This window comes from Arabidopsis lyrata (genome assembly GCF_000004255.2).
Source record: "Arabidopsis lyrata subsp. lyrata unplaced genomic scaffold ARALYscaffold_6, whole genome shotgun sequence".
Taxonomy (NCBI): Eukaryota; Viridiplantae; Streptophyta; class Magnoliopsida; order Brassicales; family Brassicaceae; genus Arabidopsis; species Arabidopsis lyrata.
The window spans coordinates 4,773,461-4,791,359 of NW_003302550.1; the positions used below are offsets into that span (position 1 = coordinate 4,773,461).

General features: G+C 36.4%; 6 protein-coding genes across 6 annotated transcripts; 2 read left to right on the top strand and 4 right to left on the bottom strand.

Moving 5' to 3' along the window:
* Positions 1-1,933: 1,933 nt before the first annotated feature.
* On the top strand, positions 1,934-5,523 carry LOC9307570 (pollen-specific protein SF21). Its single transcript, XM_021021888.1, has 11 exons — positions 1,934-2,351; positions 3,151-3,250; positions 3,384-3,481; positions 3,612-3,700; positions 3,901-3,961; positions 4,048-4,134; positions 4,236-4,313; positions 4,443-4,499; positions 4,600-4,655; positions 4,745-4,880; positions 4,983-5,523. The coding sequence occupies exons 1-11, from the start codon at positions 2,292-2,294 to the stop codon at positions 5,193-5,195; spliced, it is 1,035 nt and encodes a 344-aa protein (XP_020877547.1). The 5' UTR covers positions 1,934-2,291; the 3' UTR covers positions 5,196-5,523.
* A 101-nt stretch (positions 5,524-5,624) lies between these two features.
* On the bottom strand, positions 5,625-10,745 carry LOC9307571 (K(+) efflux antiporter 6). Its single transcript, XM_021021887.1, has 20 exons — positions 10,298-10,745; positions 9,991-10,034; positions 9,710-9,771; positions 9,547-9,625; positions 9,409-9,470; positions 9,231-9,306; positions 9,054-9,128; positions 8,631-8,702; positions 8,461-8,544; positions 8,190-8,258; positions 8,002-8,079; positions 7,766-7,854; positions 7,583-7,679; positions 7,438-7,491; positions 7,088-7,183; positions 6,591-6,779; positions 6,437-6,514; positions 6,289-6,333; positions 6,112-6,201; positions 5,625-6,027 (listed from the first exon to the last, which is right to left on the bottom strand). The coding sequence occupies exons 1-20, from the start codon at positions 10,563-10,565 to the stop codon at positions 5,953-5,955; spliced, it is 1,782 nt and encodes a 593-aa protein (XP_020877546.1). The 5' UTR covers positions 10,566-10,745; the 3' UTR covers positions 5,625-5,952.
* A 321-nt stretch (positions 10,746-11,066) lies between these two features.
* On the top strand, positions 11,067-13,047 carry LOC9309599. The gene is made up of 6 exons (XM_021023193.1): positions 11,067-11,264; positions 11,657-11,727; positions 11,889-11,941; positions 12,048-12,530; positions 12,635-12,725; positions 12,815-13,047. The coding sequence occupies exons 1-6, from the start codon at positions 11,126-11,128 to the stop codon at positions 12,899-12,901; spliced, it is 924 nt and encodes a 307-aa protein (XP_020878852.1). The 5' UTR covers positions 11,067-11,125; the 3' UTR covers positions 12,902-13,047.
* An 84-nt stretch (positions 13,048-13,131) lies between these two features.
* On the bottom strand, positions 13,132-13,966 carry LOC110227747 (S-protein homolog 13). The gene has a single exon (XM_021023197.1). It carries the CDS (start codon positions 13,657-13,659, stop codon positions 13,132-13,134), a length of 528 nt encoding a protein of 175 aa, XP_020878856.1. The 5' UTR covers positions 13,660-13,966.
* Positions 13,967-14,946: 980 nt separating this feature from the next.
* On the bottom strand, positions 14,947-15,943 carry LOC9307572. The gene has a single exon (XM_002873485.2). It carries the CDS (start codon positions 15,789-15,791, stop codon positions 15,267-15,269), a length of 525 nt encoding a protein of 174 aa, XP_002873531.1. The 5' UTR covers positions 15,792-15,943; the 3' UTR covers positions 14,947-15,266.
* A 326-nt stretch (positions 15,944-16,269) lies between these two features.
* LOC9309600 (uncharacterized protein ycf36) lies at positions 16,270-17,636 on the bottom strand. The gene is made up of 4 exons (XM_002873486.2): positions 17,053-17,636; positions 16,942-16,970; positions 16,788-16,844; positions 16,270-16,657 (listed from the first exon to the last, which is right to left on the bottom strand). The coding sequence occupies exons 1-4, from the start codon at positions 17,537-17,539 to the stop codon at positions 16,433-16,435; spliced, it is 798 nt and encodes a 265-aa protein (XP_002873532.1). The 5' UTR covers positions 17,540-17,636; the 3' UTR covers positions 16,270-16,432.
* Positions 17,637-17,899: the final 263 nt, after the last annotated feature.

Below are 17,899 nucleotides of genomic sequence, written 5' to 3' on the forward strand. Positions count from 1 at the left end.
TACTCATCTTTTTAGATTAACCAAATGGTAAGCTTTAAAGTTGAGTAATGGCGTCACACGTGCCCAGTGCCCTCGTTTGATCATAAATTAGGGAAACATTTACTCTTATCACGTATTTGAGCAAACAACCACTGCATGTTTTCCCTTAAAATTTTACTAATAGTCTTAAAATGGTTAAATGGGAGTAAAATATCTGAAATTTTTAATTATTCGCTGAACATAAAAACTAAATAGACAAATAATTGGACTTTGCAGTACCTAAAGCTTTGGTTCGTAAGATAATACTTATTTATAATGGAATGTATGGACTTTTCAATAAATAAAATCATTATTTTGTTTTAAAAGAAATCAAGACATTTATTTTTACAAGACCAGGTTCAGTTGATATTTTAAAATCATTTATAAATAACAATATAGTATTATAAAAAGTGAAGATGTACTGAAAAATACATGATTGCAAAGTCTTATAGGAGTCACTGTTATTTGATTGATATGAACAAAAAACATTAGAAAACAAATTCCGAAAATCATGAGGCATACAATATTGAAAATGGTATCCTAAATGTAAAGATTAAGAAACGTGGTTGGTGGGTTAATCATTAAAAATTTTCCATGAAAAAAACATAGGATAAAAAAGAGCTAGATATAAAAACAAAAGCTGGTGACAATAGCTAAGAATGTAATGGTACTAATATGTAATCATTACTTTGTGAATTAGTACTCAAAAACAAATTTGTAGGTACATTTATTCGGTGAGTAGTGAGCATTCCTTATGAATAGCTCCTTTTGATCTGTAGATACTTAAATTAAAGAAACTTTTAAGTGTCACTAAGTTGTTGCATTGCAATCAAACATATAATGCGAAAAAAGATATATATCAAATGTAATTGGGAATATTCCATCGGGTATGTTCTATACAAACCATTCAAGTTAAATCAGAGCTGTTAATTTAATGTATCTTTAACGTAACCATCATGATTATATAAAGTTGAAATATTATTTAATATAGATAAATATCATTACTATAGATAAATATCATGATATGCTTTATATATATATTTATATTCGTCGAACGAAGCTAATATACATGTTTAAAAGCTGGAAACCATAAAACTAAACAGATCCGATGATCAAAAACTGAGAATTAAATGTCTTTGTTTGTTTCTATAATTTTTTTTTTGTCACGGTCAACTTATTATTAATTTTTTGTCATCTGGTAGAAATTGTTTATCGATTTATTTATGATGCTCAGATATGGAGAAATAATAAAATATTCGGTTTAAATAAAAAAGAAAATCGAAAGATTTGGACGGATTAATAATTAAGCAAAAGGGACTTATGGTTTTAGGCTCTTGTTGGATGCCAATGACACATACCAACTCGACAAGAAAACGACATGTGTGTTCTCACTCTCACGCAATGGGCCCTGTTTTTTGCTATTGAAAACCACACGGTGTTCATATTTTAAAACGGGAGAAGACTAATCATAAAAGGCAAATAACGACAAAAATAAGTTAAAATCCAACGGCTGAGGATCCTCCATCTCCCCCAGGATTCACCAATCGGTCAAAATGTCAACAGTACGTGGACCTTCTTTTTTGTTCAATGAAAAAGATGATTCTTTGTTTTGGCCCCTCTACTTTTATATCTATCACTATTCCCCTTTTATTATATTCAGATTTAAATTGGATCCAAAGGATGGAAACGATTAATATTGAATACGTTATTCACATTTTAATCAGGCAAATAGAAATTTGAATAATTATTTCAGGTCTAGGATAATGTTTTTGTAAGTAAAATAATATGAAAATTTTGTTAGAAACTTGTGTTTATTTTGGTCAGCTTGATAGGATAAAATAAGCAAAAAAAAGAAAAGTGGAAATTGAGGATGCCGACACGTTTTGGGGATGAAATTGATAAATAAGAAAATAAAGGGGTGAGAATGTGAAGGTTAAGAAAATAAAAAACTGTCGGTCCCTTAACCAAGGTTAGGTTATTGATGAGGGTATATAGTTAAGCCTTGTGATTTTCATATTTTAAAAGAAAGCAGGTCCTACATAAAACCGAGTCGACCGTCGGTGACTCAGTTACGAGTCGCGTAAACGAGTTCTGTCCCTGGTTTATAATTTTTATTTTATTTGAGTCTCACAAAGTCTTCTCTATTTATAAACACAAAAAAACGAAGATAGCCATCGTTACGGTGAGAGAAGAGAGAAGAGAGAAGGCCATGGAAAGATAATACTCTGCTTTTTTTATTGTTGAATAAATACAGAGGTGATAAGGACAAGGAGATGGCGGATTCAAGCGATTCTGTTTCCATTGATATGGAGGCATTGTCTCTTGGAGGACAGGTACGCTTTTTTCTGGTCTTTTTGATGAGTTTTAGAGAGATTTTGTTTGGTTACTGAGAAATTACGGGAAGAAGAAGATAGAAGAAATGGTATTTTTTTTTTTTTTTTTTCTTCGAGCTGCTTTGTTCCTGATAATTATTGTTTCTCTGGATTATGACAAGTTGTTTTTAGCAATTTCTGGAATCGTTTGTAGTAAACCAATGCTGCGAAATATGTTCATGTTGCTAATTTTTGTCGCTTCGTTCATTTTTAGAGCTGAAATTAGAATATCATGTTTTTTTTTGTGTCGGTAATTTTGACTTGTGTTGACGATAATCCGATTCGTTTTGATTTTTGGGTTCCTGAGATTTTTTTGTATGTTGGGTTCTAATGTCTTCCCCAATTCGTGGTTTAGTTGACACCTTTATTTGGAACATGTGTATTTATTTGATCCCATTCTTGTTGTATTGGATCACAAGTATATAACTTTTGGATTTTCCACATTTGTTTTTTTTTTTTGCATTGTTCCAAGTTTCTCAAGATTTTTTTTCTCATATTCTATAATGAGGTTTTGGGTTCCACTGTTAATGGTTAATGATCCTTTTTGTTTGACCATGTCTTATTTGCTGGTTATGCGTTTATGATTTTATGGGAAAGTTTGGTACTTTTTAACTTGCTCACTAATCAATTTATATGTCTCACAAGGGAAATCAATTTTCTAGGTGTGGTCCTAATCTATGTGCATGTTCTTACCTTCTCATTTATTTCATAGAGAATTTAGTTACTGACTTAAATTCTACTTTTGTTTTTTTTTTGGTAGGAACACCTTGTGGAGACTACTTATGGCCCGGTATGTGTTGCCGTTTGTGGAGATCCAGATAAACCAGCTCTTATCACATATCCTGATATAGCTCTAAATTGTATGCATTTTCTTTTAAAATCTTCCGATATACTTATCGAATAAGCCATGACTTCAGTAGTTACAGTAATCTGATGAGAAAATGAAATACTTCTTCTTATTTGGTGTGTGTTTGTTACGTTCTTCTTGTGCAGATATGTTCTGTTTTCAAGGATTATTGTTTTGTCCAGAAGCTAGTTCCTTGTTACTCCACAACTTTTGCATATATCACATCAGTCCTCTTGGCCATGAGGTTGGTAACTGGACTCTGTTCGTTTACAAACTTTGTATGTTTCCATTATATTACTGTTAACCGCTATGACATTCCTTGATAATGCAATTCATATCCCTTATTAAATTGCTTTCTTCAAGAGTCATTGCAGTTGGGAGCTCCAATGATCAGTGTTGATGCTCCTTTGCTCTCTGCTGATGACTTAGCGGACCAGATAGTTGAGGTTCTTAATTTTTTCGGGTAAGAGAATTCATCTCTAACATAAGTTTTACTTGTGATAGTTATTTCATTTAGCTGCCTATATTCTTGTTATATCGTTATCTTTGTTTTCGTTACCAAAGTCTTTCTCCGGAGACTAGGCAGAAGAAAGAATAGCTGTTTTATTGCTTATATTTAAATAGAATTTTCTCCTTATTTATTTCTTCTTGTCTCTTATCCAGACTGGGTGCAGTAAAGTGTATGGGTGTCACAGCAGGAGCCTACATTCTGACCTTATTTGCTGTAAGTATAGTAACAGTACCTTTCTTACGCTTATCATTCAACTTGATGTCAAATTGTTAATTTTGCTTGAAACTCAATTCTTCCAGATGAAGTACAGGCAGAGAGTTCTGGGCTTAATACTCGTCTCTCCACTGTGCCAAGCGCCTTCTTGGTCAGAATGGTTGTGCAATAAGGTTTTTTTCCACAAATATATCTTCTTTGTTTTTTTTTTACTTGGGGTTATGCCTTTGATTATCTTATTCTAATATCAGATATTCCTTGACTTATTGTGCAGGTTATGTCTAATTTACTTTACTACTATGGTACGTGTGGAGTGGTTAAGGAACTGTTACTAAAACGGTACTTCAGCAAGGTATGGTTTTGTAATCAAAGGTTTCTTGTAAATAGTGTGTAGCAATTTTCATATTTTGTTCCAAGAAGGAGACGCTACTTTTACTTTCGGATTAGACAAATAATAAAGTTTTGACATATGTTCTCATAGGAAGTTCGTGGTAATGGTCAAGTTCCAGAATCAGATATCGTTCAAGAATGCAGAAGAGTTAGTCAAATCTTTCTTCTCTTTCTTGCAATTCTGTAATGCTTTGTCATATTTTGAAGTAAAATTTACATGTTTTGTTGTTTAATCTTTGACTATCCAGTTACTTAGTGAGCGACAAAGTACAAATGTATGGAGATTCCTTGAGGCAATCAACGGGTACTTCTCTAGTTTCTCTCTGTTGATTTCTTTCCAGAATATACTCTTAAGCTGATAAAATAGTATGTTTTGTTGTTTTGGTGAAACAGGAGAGTGGATCTTAGTGAAGGGTTAAGGAAACTGCAATGCAGAACTCTAATATTCATTGGTGAAAATTCTGCCTACCACTCTGAGGCCGTTCACATGACCACCAAACTAGACAGAAGATACGGTGCATTAGTCGAGGTACAATATCGCTAATACATATGTCTCTTTGTAATCGTTTGGTTTGTAATTCAGTTCGGTTAAGGTTTTTATGGCCACCCTAAGTCATATTACATATAACAGGTGCAGGGAAGTGGGTCGTTGGTGAGTGAAGAACAGCCACAGGCGATGGTAATACCAATGGAATACTTTCTAATGGGATATGGCTTGTATCGTCCGACACAGAGCGTAAGCCCGAGAAGTCCTTTGAGCCCAACCCGAATCTCTCCGGAGCTACTCTCCCCTGAAAACATGGGGTTGAAACTCAAGCCGATTAAGACAAGACTCGCTCTATAGCCCTGCCTCCTCTGCTACACACATTTACATATACACAACATGTGAATCATACACCACATCAAAATCACCATGGTTGGAGTTGGAGCTGTTCCTCTGTTATGATTTGAGCTGTAGATATAGACAGAGATATATTGATCATCTATATATATATAGAGAGAGGGAGATGAAGAAGAGTAAAAAAAAAGGATGGGGGAGGGATTGATTTATGGTAGGGAGATTACAGATATTATATTTTGATTCATTAAAGTTGTCTTTAAAGGTTTATTTTGTGGTAGCTGTGTTCTTGTTCTGTACATTCAGTTAAATAAAAAATCCCCTTACTAGTTGATATCAACTCTCATCCAGTACATGTTATGGCCTCTTCAATTGAAACTGTTGTTAGAAAAAAGTTGATGAAAATTGGAAATTCGGACACAAACTGCTAAAACATTTGCCTTCAAAAATTAACAAAGAGAGCTGATTCCATTCTCTCAAACAGTTTTGGTTGCACAAAGTGGTATAGGCTGAGTATATTATGATGATTACAAGAGAAAGAATCAAACTGGTTTTTTGACACATTCATTACATGAAGAAAAGAAGTAAAAGAAACAATACTAATTACAAGGGAAACAGGTTAGTTATACTCCCAGGAAACAAACAATGTTAGTGTTAAAATCTGTGTTAAAATCTGTAGCTCTTCTTCTCCTTTCCACATTTTTTTTTTGGGTCAAAATTGATTGGTGTACCAAACTTCAGTTGAGAAGAAACAATTGTGGTTTTAGGAGCTGTGGGATTGACGTGACATTAGAATCATCCGTTGTTTACCGCTTTCTGATCTTACAATTTCTCCTTTCTGACCAAAAACCAAAGCTTTCTTTATTTAGTTATATTCTTATATAAACGAAGAAAGAACCAACCAAAAATCAAACCAACTTACCTCTATAGTACTGTCTGGAGAAAACCACTTCAACAATATCCCAAGATGCACAACTGCTGGTATCATTTTGAAAACCAGCGGTGTCGTAACCTGCCCAAACCAAACCATAAACCAAAACCAGCTCAACCACTTACTTGGACACATAACATATTAAGAGGATGCAACAGAAAGTCATACCAGGCTTAGAGCGGTTGTCCCGAGGAGAAGCAAATAGAGTTTCCCCTGACAATTTTCGTGACTTTAAGCTTCTTTCTTCAAAATACCTTATATAATCTTAAATCATACTATGTGTATGGTCCAATGAGGACCAAGTTGTGTTACTTACTTCGATGAGGTGAAGATTGGAGGCACGGCTAAGTAGTACAAAGGCAAACTCCCCTATCTGAGCCAGAGATATTCCAACCTGCATCAATTTGACTAGGGATGGTCAAGCACGGAAGCAAACACGATAGATCATAATTTGAGACAGAATCTATTACCAGGAGAGCCGTCTTATTGTTGTATCCAAATCCTTTAACAACGGTTGTAACTATTGTTGTCTTTATTATAATTACTAATATCACAGAGGCTAACAGTATATCCACATGTGTCCACAGAAAATGGACATTAACTAACATTCCAATGCTGGCTAGGAAAAGGGCAGCAAATAAATTACGGATGGGTTCGATCTGCACAAAAAATATAAAGCATTTCTGTTAGACTATGGACTCTTTAAGGGTTTAAGATCGGAAGTTCATCAACTCATTACTTCCTGTCCATCACATTCACCCTGCTACAAGAAGCCGGACTACAATCAAAATCTGACCCCCTCACTCTCTGACTCTTTCTCTCTCTCTCTCTCTCTCACATCAGAGAACTTTAAAAGCAGTTTTGGGAGGAGAAAACGAGACTCAAGTAGATGGAAATATATCAGCTTCAATTAACATAAGCAGGAGAAACAATAAAGCCTTTTTGGTAACATGTGGTCAAAACGTACTTGCTCCAATGTATGTTCAGCGAGATCAGTAGTGGATATCATGACCCCCGCGGCAAAAGAACCCAATTCAAGACTTAATCCCAGCTTATCACTACACTGAAAACATAAAAGACCAGTCAAACAAAGTCAAACAAACATGTTGACAAAATAACTTAATCCCACCTTATCACTACAGACAAAAAAATCATAAAAGGGCAGTTAAACCAATATGCTGACATAACAGTTCTTATATTCACACCAGGACCAAATAAGAGAAGGAACGCACAAATGAGAATCTTGATGAACACATTACATAAGATAGATACTAACAAGGAAGAATATGAGGAAGAGGAAGGGTAAGTCGGACTCACCCAGGCTACAAGTAGACAAAACGCAACAGCCGCTAACTGATAGAGTTCATTTGTCTGATATGAAAAAAAATTAAGGTTCATTTACAAACTCGATTTCATTGGACCAAATGATAGGGAAACGAATCTTGAGAGGAAACTCATGTACCTGTGACGATAAGCTGACCATTAGCTTCAGCAACCAAGGAATACATGTCCGTGATAATATTGACAAAACAGCCAAAAACGAAAGTAACACAACCACCCTAAATAAAAGACAGTAAAAGCATAATTAACATCAAATCTTTAGAATACGCCTTAGGAGCAAAAACTCTACAAGTCTTTTCCTTACACTTTTCCCATTGACAACATTCCATGAACAATGCCAGAATTTCCCTCAAGAACGGGAAGCAAAGCAAACAGCAAACCCACAGCACAATCCTACATACAGATGCTAAAATCAAACCTCCAAATCGTTTGAAAAGGAATTCTACAATAAAAGGCCACTGTTTGACTGCCATATAAACACTATATGATCTAGAAAGACAAAGGACACTCTACATGTTGATGGAAAGAACAATCAGATACCTGAAGAATTAAGATTCCAATCGTAACTTGGCCATGAAGAGAATTAGTTGAATTTTTTTCCATGAGAAACTTCAGCACCTATAATTTCAAGGCAGAAACGCATGATGACCATAAAACCAACAATATTAAAAAAAAAAAAACCTGCTTGGAAATGATTAGATAAGCATTATAGAGTTCTTTGAAATTACCACCGCAGTTGATGACATTGACAAAAAGGCGCCTACAAACACCCCCTCCGAATGTTTACCACCGCATAACTGCAAACAGGACCAGTTGAAACATGTCACAGAGAGTATATCTGCAGAAGATTTAGGGTGTATATTTCTAACTTTCAAAGACACAACAGTTTAAGCTACATAAACCAAATGTCGCTCAAAGAATAAAGGAAACAGCAGGATTACATGATTAAAAATGAAAGCAGAAATTTTTTCATAACCACTGGTAAAAAGAGTGACGTACCGACACTGTGATCCCGCACAAGAACATGAATAGAAGAATTTGAAGAAGGCCTCCTAGAACAGCAACTGATCGAACAACTTTAAGCTACATAGCAAGAGGAAAGGTGCTTAAGAGTTTGTTGTGTTAACATTTCAATTCAACACGAAACAAATCAAAGAGGTTGATCTCACCTTAGCAGTGGAGAACTCTAGACCCAAAGCGAAGAGCAGAAATACCACACCAAACTGGGCAACTGTTTCAACCTACATATAGAATCATGTTAAAATGAAAGCGCAAAAACCACGTGTAAGATCACATATATGTAAAACCACATGAGCATGATACATTCTCATCACCGTGGCAGTCTAATGCTCTAGATTTCTATTCAAAGACAAACTAAGGTCTCTCTTATGCATGATAAAAACTTTGTTCTGACCCACAGAAGAAAAGAGTTCCTAGTCAAAGACTCCTGTCTTTCTGTGTATAGTATCTTAGTCAAAGACCCTCAGAAGAAAATAGTTCCTAAACTGCTGACCTAACTAAGCATTCGGGACCAAAAGTTATTGGGAGTGGACTAAAGACTGAAAACTTTTGAGGTCAAACACATAGCACACCTGGACCATCTCACTGATGAAGTTCAATCCTCCAGGCCCAATGATAGATCCTGCTAGCAAATATCCAGTTATCACCTGCATAAGCACAGAATGAGTCATAACTATCAGAAAACCAAGACATCATACTGAAACCTAAGTTCATATTGACAGAGAATAAGAGTAGCACGAAAATCAGACCGGCTGTCCAGCACAAGCAAAGGCGATACCACCACAAGTTGCAGATACAATGACAACCACCAGGTCCGATATCAGTCTACATGCCATAAGAAGCAGAAATCAGATGATTGATTCAAAATTATAAAGTCTGTTTTTTCCAAGAACTAGAAAAGAAATTACTTAAAACCAGGAATCTTACCTCAAGTCTAGCTGCAATACTGGATACTTTGATTTGGAATTGGATATGATGAAGACATTGTCCTGACACAAGGCCAAAATTGCCATGTAAGAAGTTAAACAACAAATCGAAACTCAGTCTTCCTGTGCAAAAACTTACTTTTCGATCAATGAGAGTAGGAGTGTCCTCAGCTCTGTTATCATTGTTCAAATTGAAAACATCATGGAGTTGGAAACGCCTAGGGAAAATTAGATAGCGGTTAATAAGTCTTCAATTCTAGAACATGATACAAATGAAGGTTTAGAAATTGAATATTTTGTACTTGTCCTCTTTTGTCTCATTTTTCTTGGTTGACTTTACTCTGGCTACAGTTTCCAGAACAGCCTGATCACACCACAAGGTACAACAACCAACCTCACATTCAGATACTCATACTATGAAATTAACGAGAGATCAACAGAAAGCATTGTAATTTGAAACAAAAGACTTGAGAGTGTTTTTGAAATTGCTTGAATATCCTAGAAAGTGTCAAACTTTGTATAACAAACAGAACATACTTCTCTCTATTTTCCAAATATGCATATCTTAATGATTAAAACCAACCTGTTGTCCAGCTACACTGTTATTGAAGCTTCCAGGATCAGCCACTGCCACGAATATAACAACATTGAGAGATAATTGGAAAATATCGACTAAAACGGTAAGAAAACAAGAAAAACACTCACTATCCATTTCAGGAAAATATATGTCGATCTAGAAGAAGAAGCATACTATTCCACATTGGGAGATCCCCAAAAAGGAAAGACGAATGTGGGATCAATAAAATTTTCCATGGATCACGGATCCAATTCAGGATCTAACTAATGAATTCTAGTTTTCAATGGCCATTTGAAGTAGCAAAAACAGTTACCTTCATTCTGGTCGCTTTCGTTGAACTCTTTTTCGAGAGCACGATCGATGATGTCGGCGAAGCTACCTTCCTTGAGCTTAACAATTGAAGAAGAAGCGTTGAGAGATGCGACGGAAGAGGAGGAGTTGGCGACGGATTCTTCCAACAGATCCGAATCAGATAAAGCTCGAGGAGACACGACGGAGAAGCAGAGGAAGATGGAGAGTAAAAGTAGGAGGAGAGCTAGTTGTTGAGAGGATCTTCTTCTTCTTCCTCCTTCTTCCACCATGGCAGAAGAACTGGTTCTGGATTAAACCGGAACGGTTAGGAGAAGAAGAACCGGAACCGTCGCGAGCCTGTCGATCGACGAGTGGGCAAGTGGGGAAGAGCGGGGAAAGTGAGAGAATGCTGCTGCAATGGTCAACAAACAGTCCATACATACATATAGACTATACTGTATAATTTTACTATATAGTTTTAAAATTAATTATCGGAGTATTATACTGTATGTGGTAGATTATCAATAGAGTGGGTCTTTCTTTGGTACTTATTGGTTTTCGATTAGGACAATACAAAAAATTAGCTCAATTTAGTGGTGTAATCATTTTAATGTAAAGTAAAAAAGATTTATTTGTAAGTTTATTTTTGCGAGGTAGTTAGCTAGACTTCATAGGGGGAATTTCGTATCCGCCAAAAAGGTTCCAAAAATTCGCTGTCAAACAAAAAAAAATTAAAAATACTATATAGTATACAACAAAATGACATAAAAAAAATTATAAATAGGAAAATAAATTCCTCTCTCTCTCTCTCTCTTTATTTCTCCGACAGACAATCCCTCTTTTGACAAGAATGGCGGACAAACCAAGCAGATCACTGGTATTGTACGGAGACGGCTTGGCTCGATTCGTCGATCCGTCAAATACCCACATCCATTCTCTTGCTTCTGTCGGTAGCTGTGGCTTCTTGAGCCTTCCTAATGCACCTCCAGGTCTCTCTCTCTCTCTCCCTCGCTATCTTTTATAAATTTGGTTACTTTCCGTTTGATTTGTCTTGAATTTTGGTCGATAATCGCTACTTTCTGGGTTTTCACTTATTGTATTTCTTAATGTTGATCAGAATTGAATCAGGTAAGACCTCAGATCGTTTGGATTCGATGGAGACTTTTCTAATAGTCCAATATGAAAACTCCAATGTATTGATCTAACTGCCCAACATAGAATCCTTGTTCAGTGTCATGTGTGTTGAAGCAGACATAAAAAATGGAATTTGACCCAATTTCTTAAGAAACGAAGATTTTGAGATCACTTGTGTTACATTGCACTTGCTTGACATTCTGCTACTACTGGATATTCATTCACTCTGGTGTTTTTTCAATTGCAGAAACTGAGAATGAGAGGACAGTTCGAGAATTCGCCCATTTGATGGATGCATCAGAAGCTTATTCGATAGCTGTAAGATGATACTTCACTATCTAATATATAATTCTGTGTGAGCCGAGTTAGGTGGTTAGGACAAATTACTAACAACCTGAGTGTGTGTGTATTGATACATGGGTTTACATAGTTATTCACGACAGTAGAGATTAACACACCATGATCTGTTTCTTTAATAGAGTGGACTAAAACCAAAGGGAAATGGAAATGATATCTCAACTTTGGCCGAAAGGTTATACTTTTCACTCATCTCTATAGTTTTATACTCTTTTTGATAATCAATAGCCCGTATATCTAGATGATGATGCTAGTTTTTACTTTTAATGTCACTGCTGCAGGTTTATGGGACTCAAGGCTGCTTTAGTAACAGATAGTTCTACTCTGACTTCTTTTGGAAAACTGATTGGCTTAGATGTATTACAACTTAGTGAAATATGCCAAGAGAGTGATTCCTTTCCTTCTGATGCCACATCATCTAAATTACTAAAGCTACTTGGATTTGAAGGAGGAAAGTGCTTGGATGTGAGCCCATATGATTCGGTTTTTGTGCATATCGGGGTTGATCAATATAATAATGGAAACAACAACATGGGAATTATCGACTCTTTGATTGGTAGTATTATGAGAATGGCTCAACCAGGTTCAGAGGTTGTATCGCGGTTGCACCTGTCTCTCGTTCTTAGCTATGGTTCTGTCACAGACAAAGATGTTTCAGTTTTTCCCATCAAGACTCCACAAGAAGACATTAACCCGGCATTTGCAGGACTTGTCCCTCGTCAGAGCTACACCATGCGAGGTGAAAAGACACGGGATGATGTTCGGTAAGAGATTCAATTGTTTTTGTCAAAACCAAAAGAATTTGATTTAAACTTTTTGAGGTTATCATTTCGTTCTTGATGGTTTTGGTCATTCTTGCAACCTACAGGCACTACTGTCCTATGTTGGTAGCTCAGTGGCAGCATGCGGTGACCCGGAAAGACTTAGTTGACACATTGTCATTTGAAACTCTTAAAAAGGTATGGTTTCTATGTAATGCAAGTTCCACTGTAATATACCGCATGGCTTGTCTCAAGGGTTTTTATTTCTTTCTCTTTTTTAATTGTAGCTCTGTGGAAATCTTGTTATACCGACTGATCGGTTCATCCATGAAGTTACTTTCAAACTTTGGAAGGCCCCAAAATATGGAGCTTAAGCAAAAATAGTTTTCAGGTACTTAATTGTAATCATCTAGTCCGGATGAATTTCATACTCTTTCTGCTGTTGGAGTTGATTGTGGATTGACTCAAATTTGCTAACTTTACATAAAGGGAAGACACAAAAGCTGTTCTGTTTCTTCTAGACTCCGTATCGTGATATTCATTTCATACCCAAAAATAGAGATTTAACATATATCCTGAATTGGTTGGTCATGGAAGTGTTGGATTATGGATCCTCTTGTACAGGGTGGTAGTTAGTACCGCCGATCCAAGGCATTCTCAATTCATCTCCATAGAGCCTTTGGCCTTTATCGTCTCTTTTGATCCTCCTTAGATATAGCCCGTCTCTCTTCACCACCCAAATGCACTCTTCCTCGTCTGGATTATCGCATTGCCACCTGAATAATCTCTCCCCAGCAAAAACCGTTGCTTTCTGACCATATGGCGATCCAAAAGCGGTGAAGAACATGCACTCGAAGTATGTGTAGATAAACGGTATCTTAATAAATATTGGCGTGAACGACCAGCTTTTGGATTGGCCCGGTCTGAGAGCATGCATGCCCAGTTTGTTATTCGACGACCAACAGTTAACCGTGAGGCTCCGGTTCCGACCTGGGTATCTGGAGATCTCGTTTCTTACCTCGAACCGGGCTGCTGATGTGGTGGATGGAAAGCACGCTGATGCGATGAGAAGACACCACATGAATGTGGTGGCTAATCGGAATCTTGATCCGATCTTGAACCCGAACCCCATTGCTCTCTTGAACAGTTCTGTTTTGGTTCTTGAGGTTTTATATAAGCGGGAGTGGTTTGTTTAACAACAACAGAAAACGGTAGTGGTTTTAGACGTTACATGTTCGATGAGCTTTCTGTCCCTTTTTCCGTTTTAGTTGTTATTAAATAATATTTCCCCCCCATAGGTTTGTAAATTTGGCATTTCTGTTACATTTTGTTATGCTGTTCTAGGTTTTTATTTAGTTTTGCTTCGATCCTTGATAATTTAGTTTAGGGATGGAAGTACATAAACTCAAGATCTTTATCAAAAAAAATAAAAGTATATAAAGTATGAACTCAATTAGGGTTGGTTTTAAACTGCTTTTATATTGATTGGGATCTTTAGTTATTAAAAAAAAAAATCTAGTAAATTGATATTGAATGTTGATGTGTTTTTTTTTTCTCTCTTTGTTACTGTCTTACTGATGCTAGACTTGCTTTTACATTTTGATTTATGCTTATTGATTACTTTCCATAATAATAATAAATTAACAACACAAAACTTATAGAATGACAAAGAAAAAAGAAAATAAAAAAAATAGTCAATCAGTAATGAGTAGGCAGACTCAATTCACTTTCGATAGTGAGGTTCTTTAGTCCGTGGACCTCCCTAGACCCATCACCAAACCCAAGTTCCTGATGAAATTCTATCTCATTACCAATTGACAATACATTGCATAACTCATACCTTATATATATTAGATTACGACTTTGATAACTACCGATGTGGGACGCTGCCAAAAAAAAACAAAAACTACCAAACGTTAATATTACAAGAACACAACTACACAAGTAAACCTAATTTTGTTTTGTCTTTCTCTCGATCTATCGACTTGAGCTACTGAGGAGGAAAACAACAAAGAGTGCAAGTTTTTTTTGGGTCTTCTTAGTTCTGCTTGCAAGTCGCGAGGCAACAAGTGGGTTTCTCAAAACAAATAATATTTTCGTTTTGATTTTATTCAGTTACATGAGTAGAAAATAAAATTTATCAAACAATAATAAATATAAAATATGTCTTTAAGGAGCTCAACAATGAGATACTGGAGTGGGACAGTGGGAGAAACAAGTCATCTGTTTGCCCACAAAATATCATCCCTCAACTAATCGATTGTCCCTAAGCTAGATTATTTTGGTGTCATCCGGTTTAACTTGCTCGCGTCTTAAGAAATCAATCAGCCAACACGCAGTTTCGAATAAGAAGAAGAAACGAAATTTAACAACACTTTTCCAAATATTGAACTAAACTTACACATGATTTTCGTATAGAGGATACAAATCTTGATATATTTTTAATTCAAAGGAATGGATTTTCTTTATTATCAGTATATCACTAAGATTCTTTTATATTTTACGGAGTTAGGATCCACTAATAAACGTTAGCCTTTCTAAATTATGCGAACCCTTCATGTAAATTGCAGTCACTTGTGGACTCTTACCTGAGTCCCTTCATGTTTCCACAAAACAAGGTCCTCAAATGAGTCCCCTCTTCCTCGAAGACCTCAGCTACTAACATATATAATCACCTACTTAACATTCATTAAATAATATAATGATGCATGTAGTCCAAGGATCGACGACATCGACCTCTCAATCCGAATCATGGACCATTTGTTTTGTACGATACATAGCTTTGAGTTGTTGTGGTGACCAAGGTTTCCACGGCTCAACTAGCTTCTCCGCGGGCCTCGACAATTCAATATACCTTCCAAAAATAGCATAAGGAGAATACAACTCGTAACCAATGAAATAAATCCCATTAGGTCTGATTGCGTATTTACATGTTTGTCCATCGCATAGCATCGCTGTAGTAGACAATGTCCTGATCTCAACGTTTGCTGTTCCTGCGCTCGACCGGAAACGACAATTGTGGACCATGACGCCGTTACCAAACTGAGGAACTTCGAATTCCCATTGAAACTCTGAGGATGGAACCGATTTGTGCCATCCGATGTCTTTCTTTGATGATCGGCAAGTGTAGAAAACAGACGGGTTATCGACATTGTACATTTCGTTTTTTATGAGTATTGAAAAATCAACATCTCCTGAATCAGCTGAGTTTCCGGTTTGAATGATTACTTGGAAAACAAGGCAAAATATTGCTAGGGTTTTCATTTTCTCAGCCAATTCGTTATTCTGATACTCTCCTCTCCGGTTGTTAGTTATATATATAAAGAAAGCTATGTTTTATTGATACGATCGGACAATAATAGAAAGAGCGTTATGGTTTATGTAAGCTAAATTAGTTATGTTTGTTATAATACTAATCTTGTGTGTTTGACTCAGAAATCTATATCACCTGAATTTGTTTGTTTTTTTCACGTTATCAAACTTTAGTTATCCGATTGACTAACAAAAGTTTCTTCCAGAAGCAGAGATATGCTCTGCTTATAAATATTCTTAAAATTGTAAAAATAAAATGGTCAGTATTCACATAGAACTAAAAAAATGATAGTGATATAAGGTAACAAATCCAATTTGTGATAGATTTTGTGGAGGCAAAAACAAATATAGTTTTAGAGATGAAAGAGTATCAATCTGACATCTTACAGAAAATCGAAATGCCATCCTCTAGAAAGTTAGAAACTGTCAATTCGAGTCCGAATGATAAGGGCTAGATTTGAAACCTAGTGATGAGTTTTTCGATTCATTAAGATTGGTTTTGTCCTTGACATCCAATTTAACGAAATATACAAGAATGTACAGATATATTTACTATCAGGAACTATCTGTCTTTGCGTTGTGATGAAAAGACTTTAAAGAAGATCGGAAGACGGTTCACCGCAGAAAGCATCTGGTTCGAACGTTCTTGCGGTTTCATCATTGTAAGCTCCTGGGATTGGCAGGGAGGATCTGTCCCTAGGATCCTTATATGTTCTATAAGAAGTTGCAATTGGAGAATCACCAAGGTTTATGACAAGAATGAGCGATAATCCGAGAATAACTAGCGTGTTTTTCAATCTGGCAAGGACTGGTTTTACCTGAAAAAATAACACACACACACACACAAATAAACAAATAGAGAAACTTGATCAAATCCCTGAAACATGATACATACAATGGACCAAATTCAAGGATTTCAAAGATACATGCTTCATGATGATAGCTTACCGAGAAAGATCCAAGAAGACGGTCTCGCGACAAGACTTCAGGTGTTTTCACCCATACCTGTTCCATATAATTAGAGTTTAGAATAAGCAACACAAATGTTTTCTTCTACAGAGCAGCTTCTTAACCAAGTTTGAGAGACCAAAACAATCATAACCTGACCATCATACCACCCAGTTTCTTCATCTGCAACAACAGACGAATAGAAATTTCAAAAACAAACATTTGAGAAATCGCAAAACCAGTTCTTGAGCTTATCAAAACGTACACTCGACGGTGGCGCTAAGAAGACGATTACCGACATAAGCCCAACCAAGATACATCCTTACGACAGCAAGCGTAACAACGAAGATCCCACTAGAGCTGGCGGCGAGAATCCTCTTAACGGGTTCGTATTCGGGTCCGACGGATCCGAACCAGGAAACGGGTAATCCGACGAAAAATGCGAAAGAAGCGCCGGTGAAGAAGAGTCTTGTAGAGTACTCGACTAGATCTCCTGAAGCCCAGGAAAAAGGGAAAGAGGTAGAGAGAGATTGATACTCGTTGATTGGCTGCTGTTCCGGCGGAACGGGACAATCGGTCTCCGGCAACGGCGGTGGAGGTTGGGGTTCGGAGTTCTCGGCGCCGAATTTGATAAGAGAAGAAGGAAGGGGTATTTTAGGGAATAAATTGTGGTGTAGGAATCTCCGGTGGCGAGACGGTGGACTTCGGGACGATGTAATTGGACTGAAATGGCCGAGCACTGTAGCAGCCATCGCAGCTTCCTTTTTTTTTTTTTTAATTTTCCAATTTCGATTTTGTAACCATCACTTAAAAACGAGACGGCTCTCATTATTTCAGTCTATTTTCAATTCTACCCCAAAACTTTTTCCTGAGAACAAATAAACCCTTTCGCGTCCAGGATAATTGTTGTCGTATGATCTGCTGAGCAACTTACTAATATTTATGTGCCAAGGATCCTTTATACACCAATTTGATGAGCAAGAGAAAAAATTTCACAATGAAAGCAAAAAAAACACCCTTTGAAGTAATCACCATTAAAGACAAAATTTGTCTAAGAATTGATGGTTCTCTCCAAAGATAGCCAAATAAGAAAAACTTAGTTGTAGAGAAAA

Coding starts and splice junctions, on each gene's coding strand:
- LOC9309599 (XM_021023193.1), top strand. CDS start 11,126: ATGGCGGACAAACCAAGCAGATCACTGGTATTGTACGGAGACGGCTTG. Junction 11,265..11,656: donor CCTTCCTAATGCACCTCCAG/GTCTCTCTCTCT, acceptor TTTCAATTGCAG/AAACTGAGAATGAGAGGACA. Junction 12,531..12,634: donor AAGACACGGGATGATGTTCG/GTAAGAGATTCA, acceptor TGCAACCTACAG/GCACTACTGTCCTATGTTGG.
- LOC9307571 (XM_021021887.1), bottom strand. CDS start 10,565: ATGGTGGAAGAAGGAGGAAGAAGAAGAAGATCCTCTCAACAACTAGCT. Junction 8,703..9,053: donor TCATCAGTGAGATGGTCCAG/GTGTGCTATGTG, acceptor TTCTATATGTAG/GTTGAAACAGTTGCCCAGTT. Junction 6,202..6,288: donor GGACAACCGCTCTAAGCCTG/GTATGACTTTCT, acceptor TGGTTTGGGCAG/GTTACGACACCGCTGGTTTT.
- LOC9309600 (XM_002873486.2), bottom strand. CDS start 17,539: ATGGCTGCTACAGTGCTCGGCCATTTCAGTCCAATTACATCGTCCCGA. Junction 16,971..17,052: donor TCTTAGCGCCACCGTCGAGT/GTACGTTTTGAT, acceptor CTGTTGTTGCAG/ATGAAGAAACTGGGTGGTAT. Junction 16,845..16,941: donor CTGGGTGGTATGATGGTCAG/GTTATGATTGTT, acceptor TATATGGAACAG/GTATGGGTGAAAACACCTGA.
- LOC110227747 (XM_021023197.1), bottom strand. CDS start 13,659: ATGGGGTTCGGGTTCAAGATCGGATCAAGATTCCGATTAGCCACCACA.
- LOC9307570 (XM_021021888.1), top strand. CDS start 2,292: ATGGCGGATTCAAGCGATTCTGTTTCCATTGATATGGAGGCATTGTCT. Junction 4,314..4,442: donor TAAAACGGTACTTCAGCAAG/GTATGGTTTTGT, acceptor ATGTTCTCATAG/GAAGTTCGTGGTAATGGTCA. Junction 4,881..4,982: donor GATACGGTGCATTAGTCGAG/GTACAATATCGC, acceptor TACATATAACAG/GTGCAGGGAAGTGGGTCGTT.
- LOC9307572 (XM_002873485.2), bottom strand. CDS start 15,791: ATGAAAACCCTAGCAATATTTTGCCTTGTTTTCCAAGTAATCATTCAA.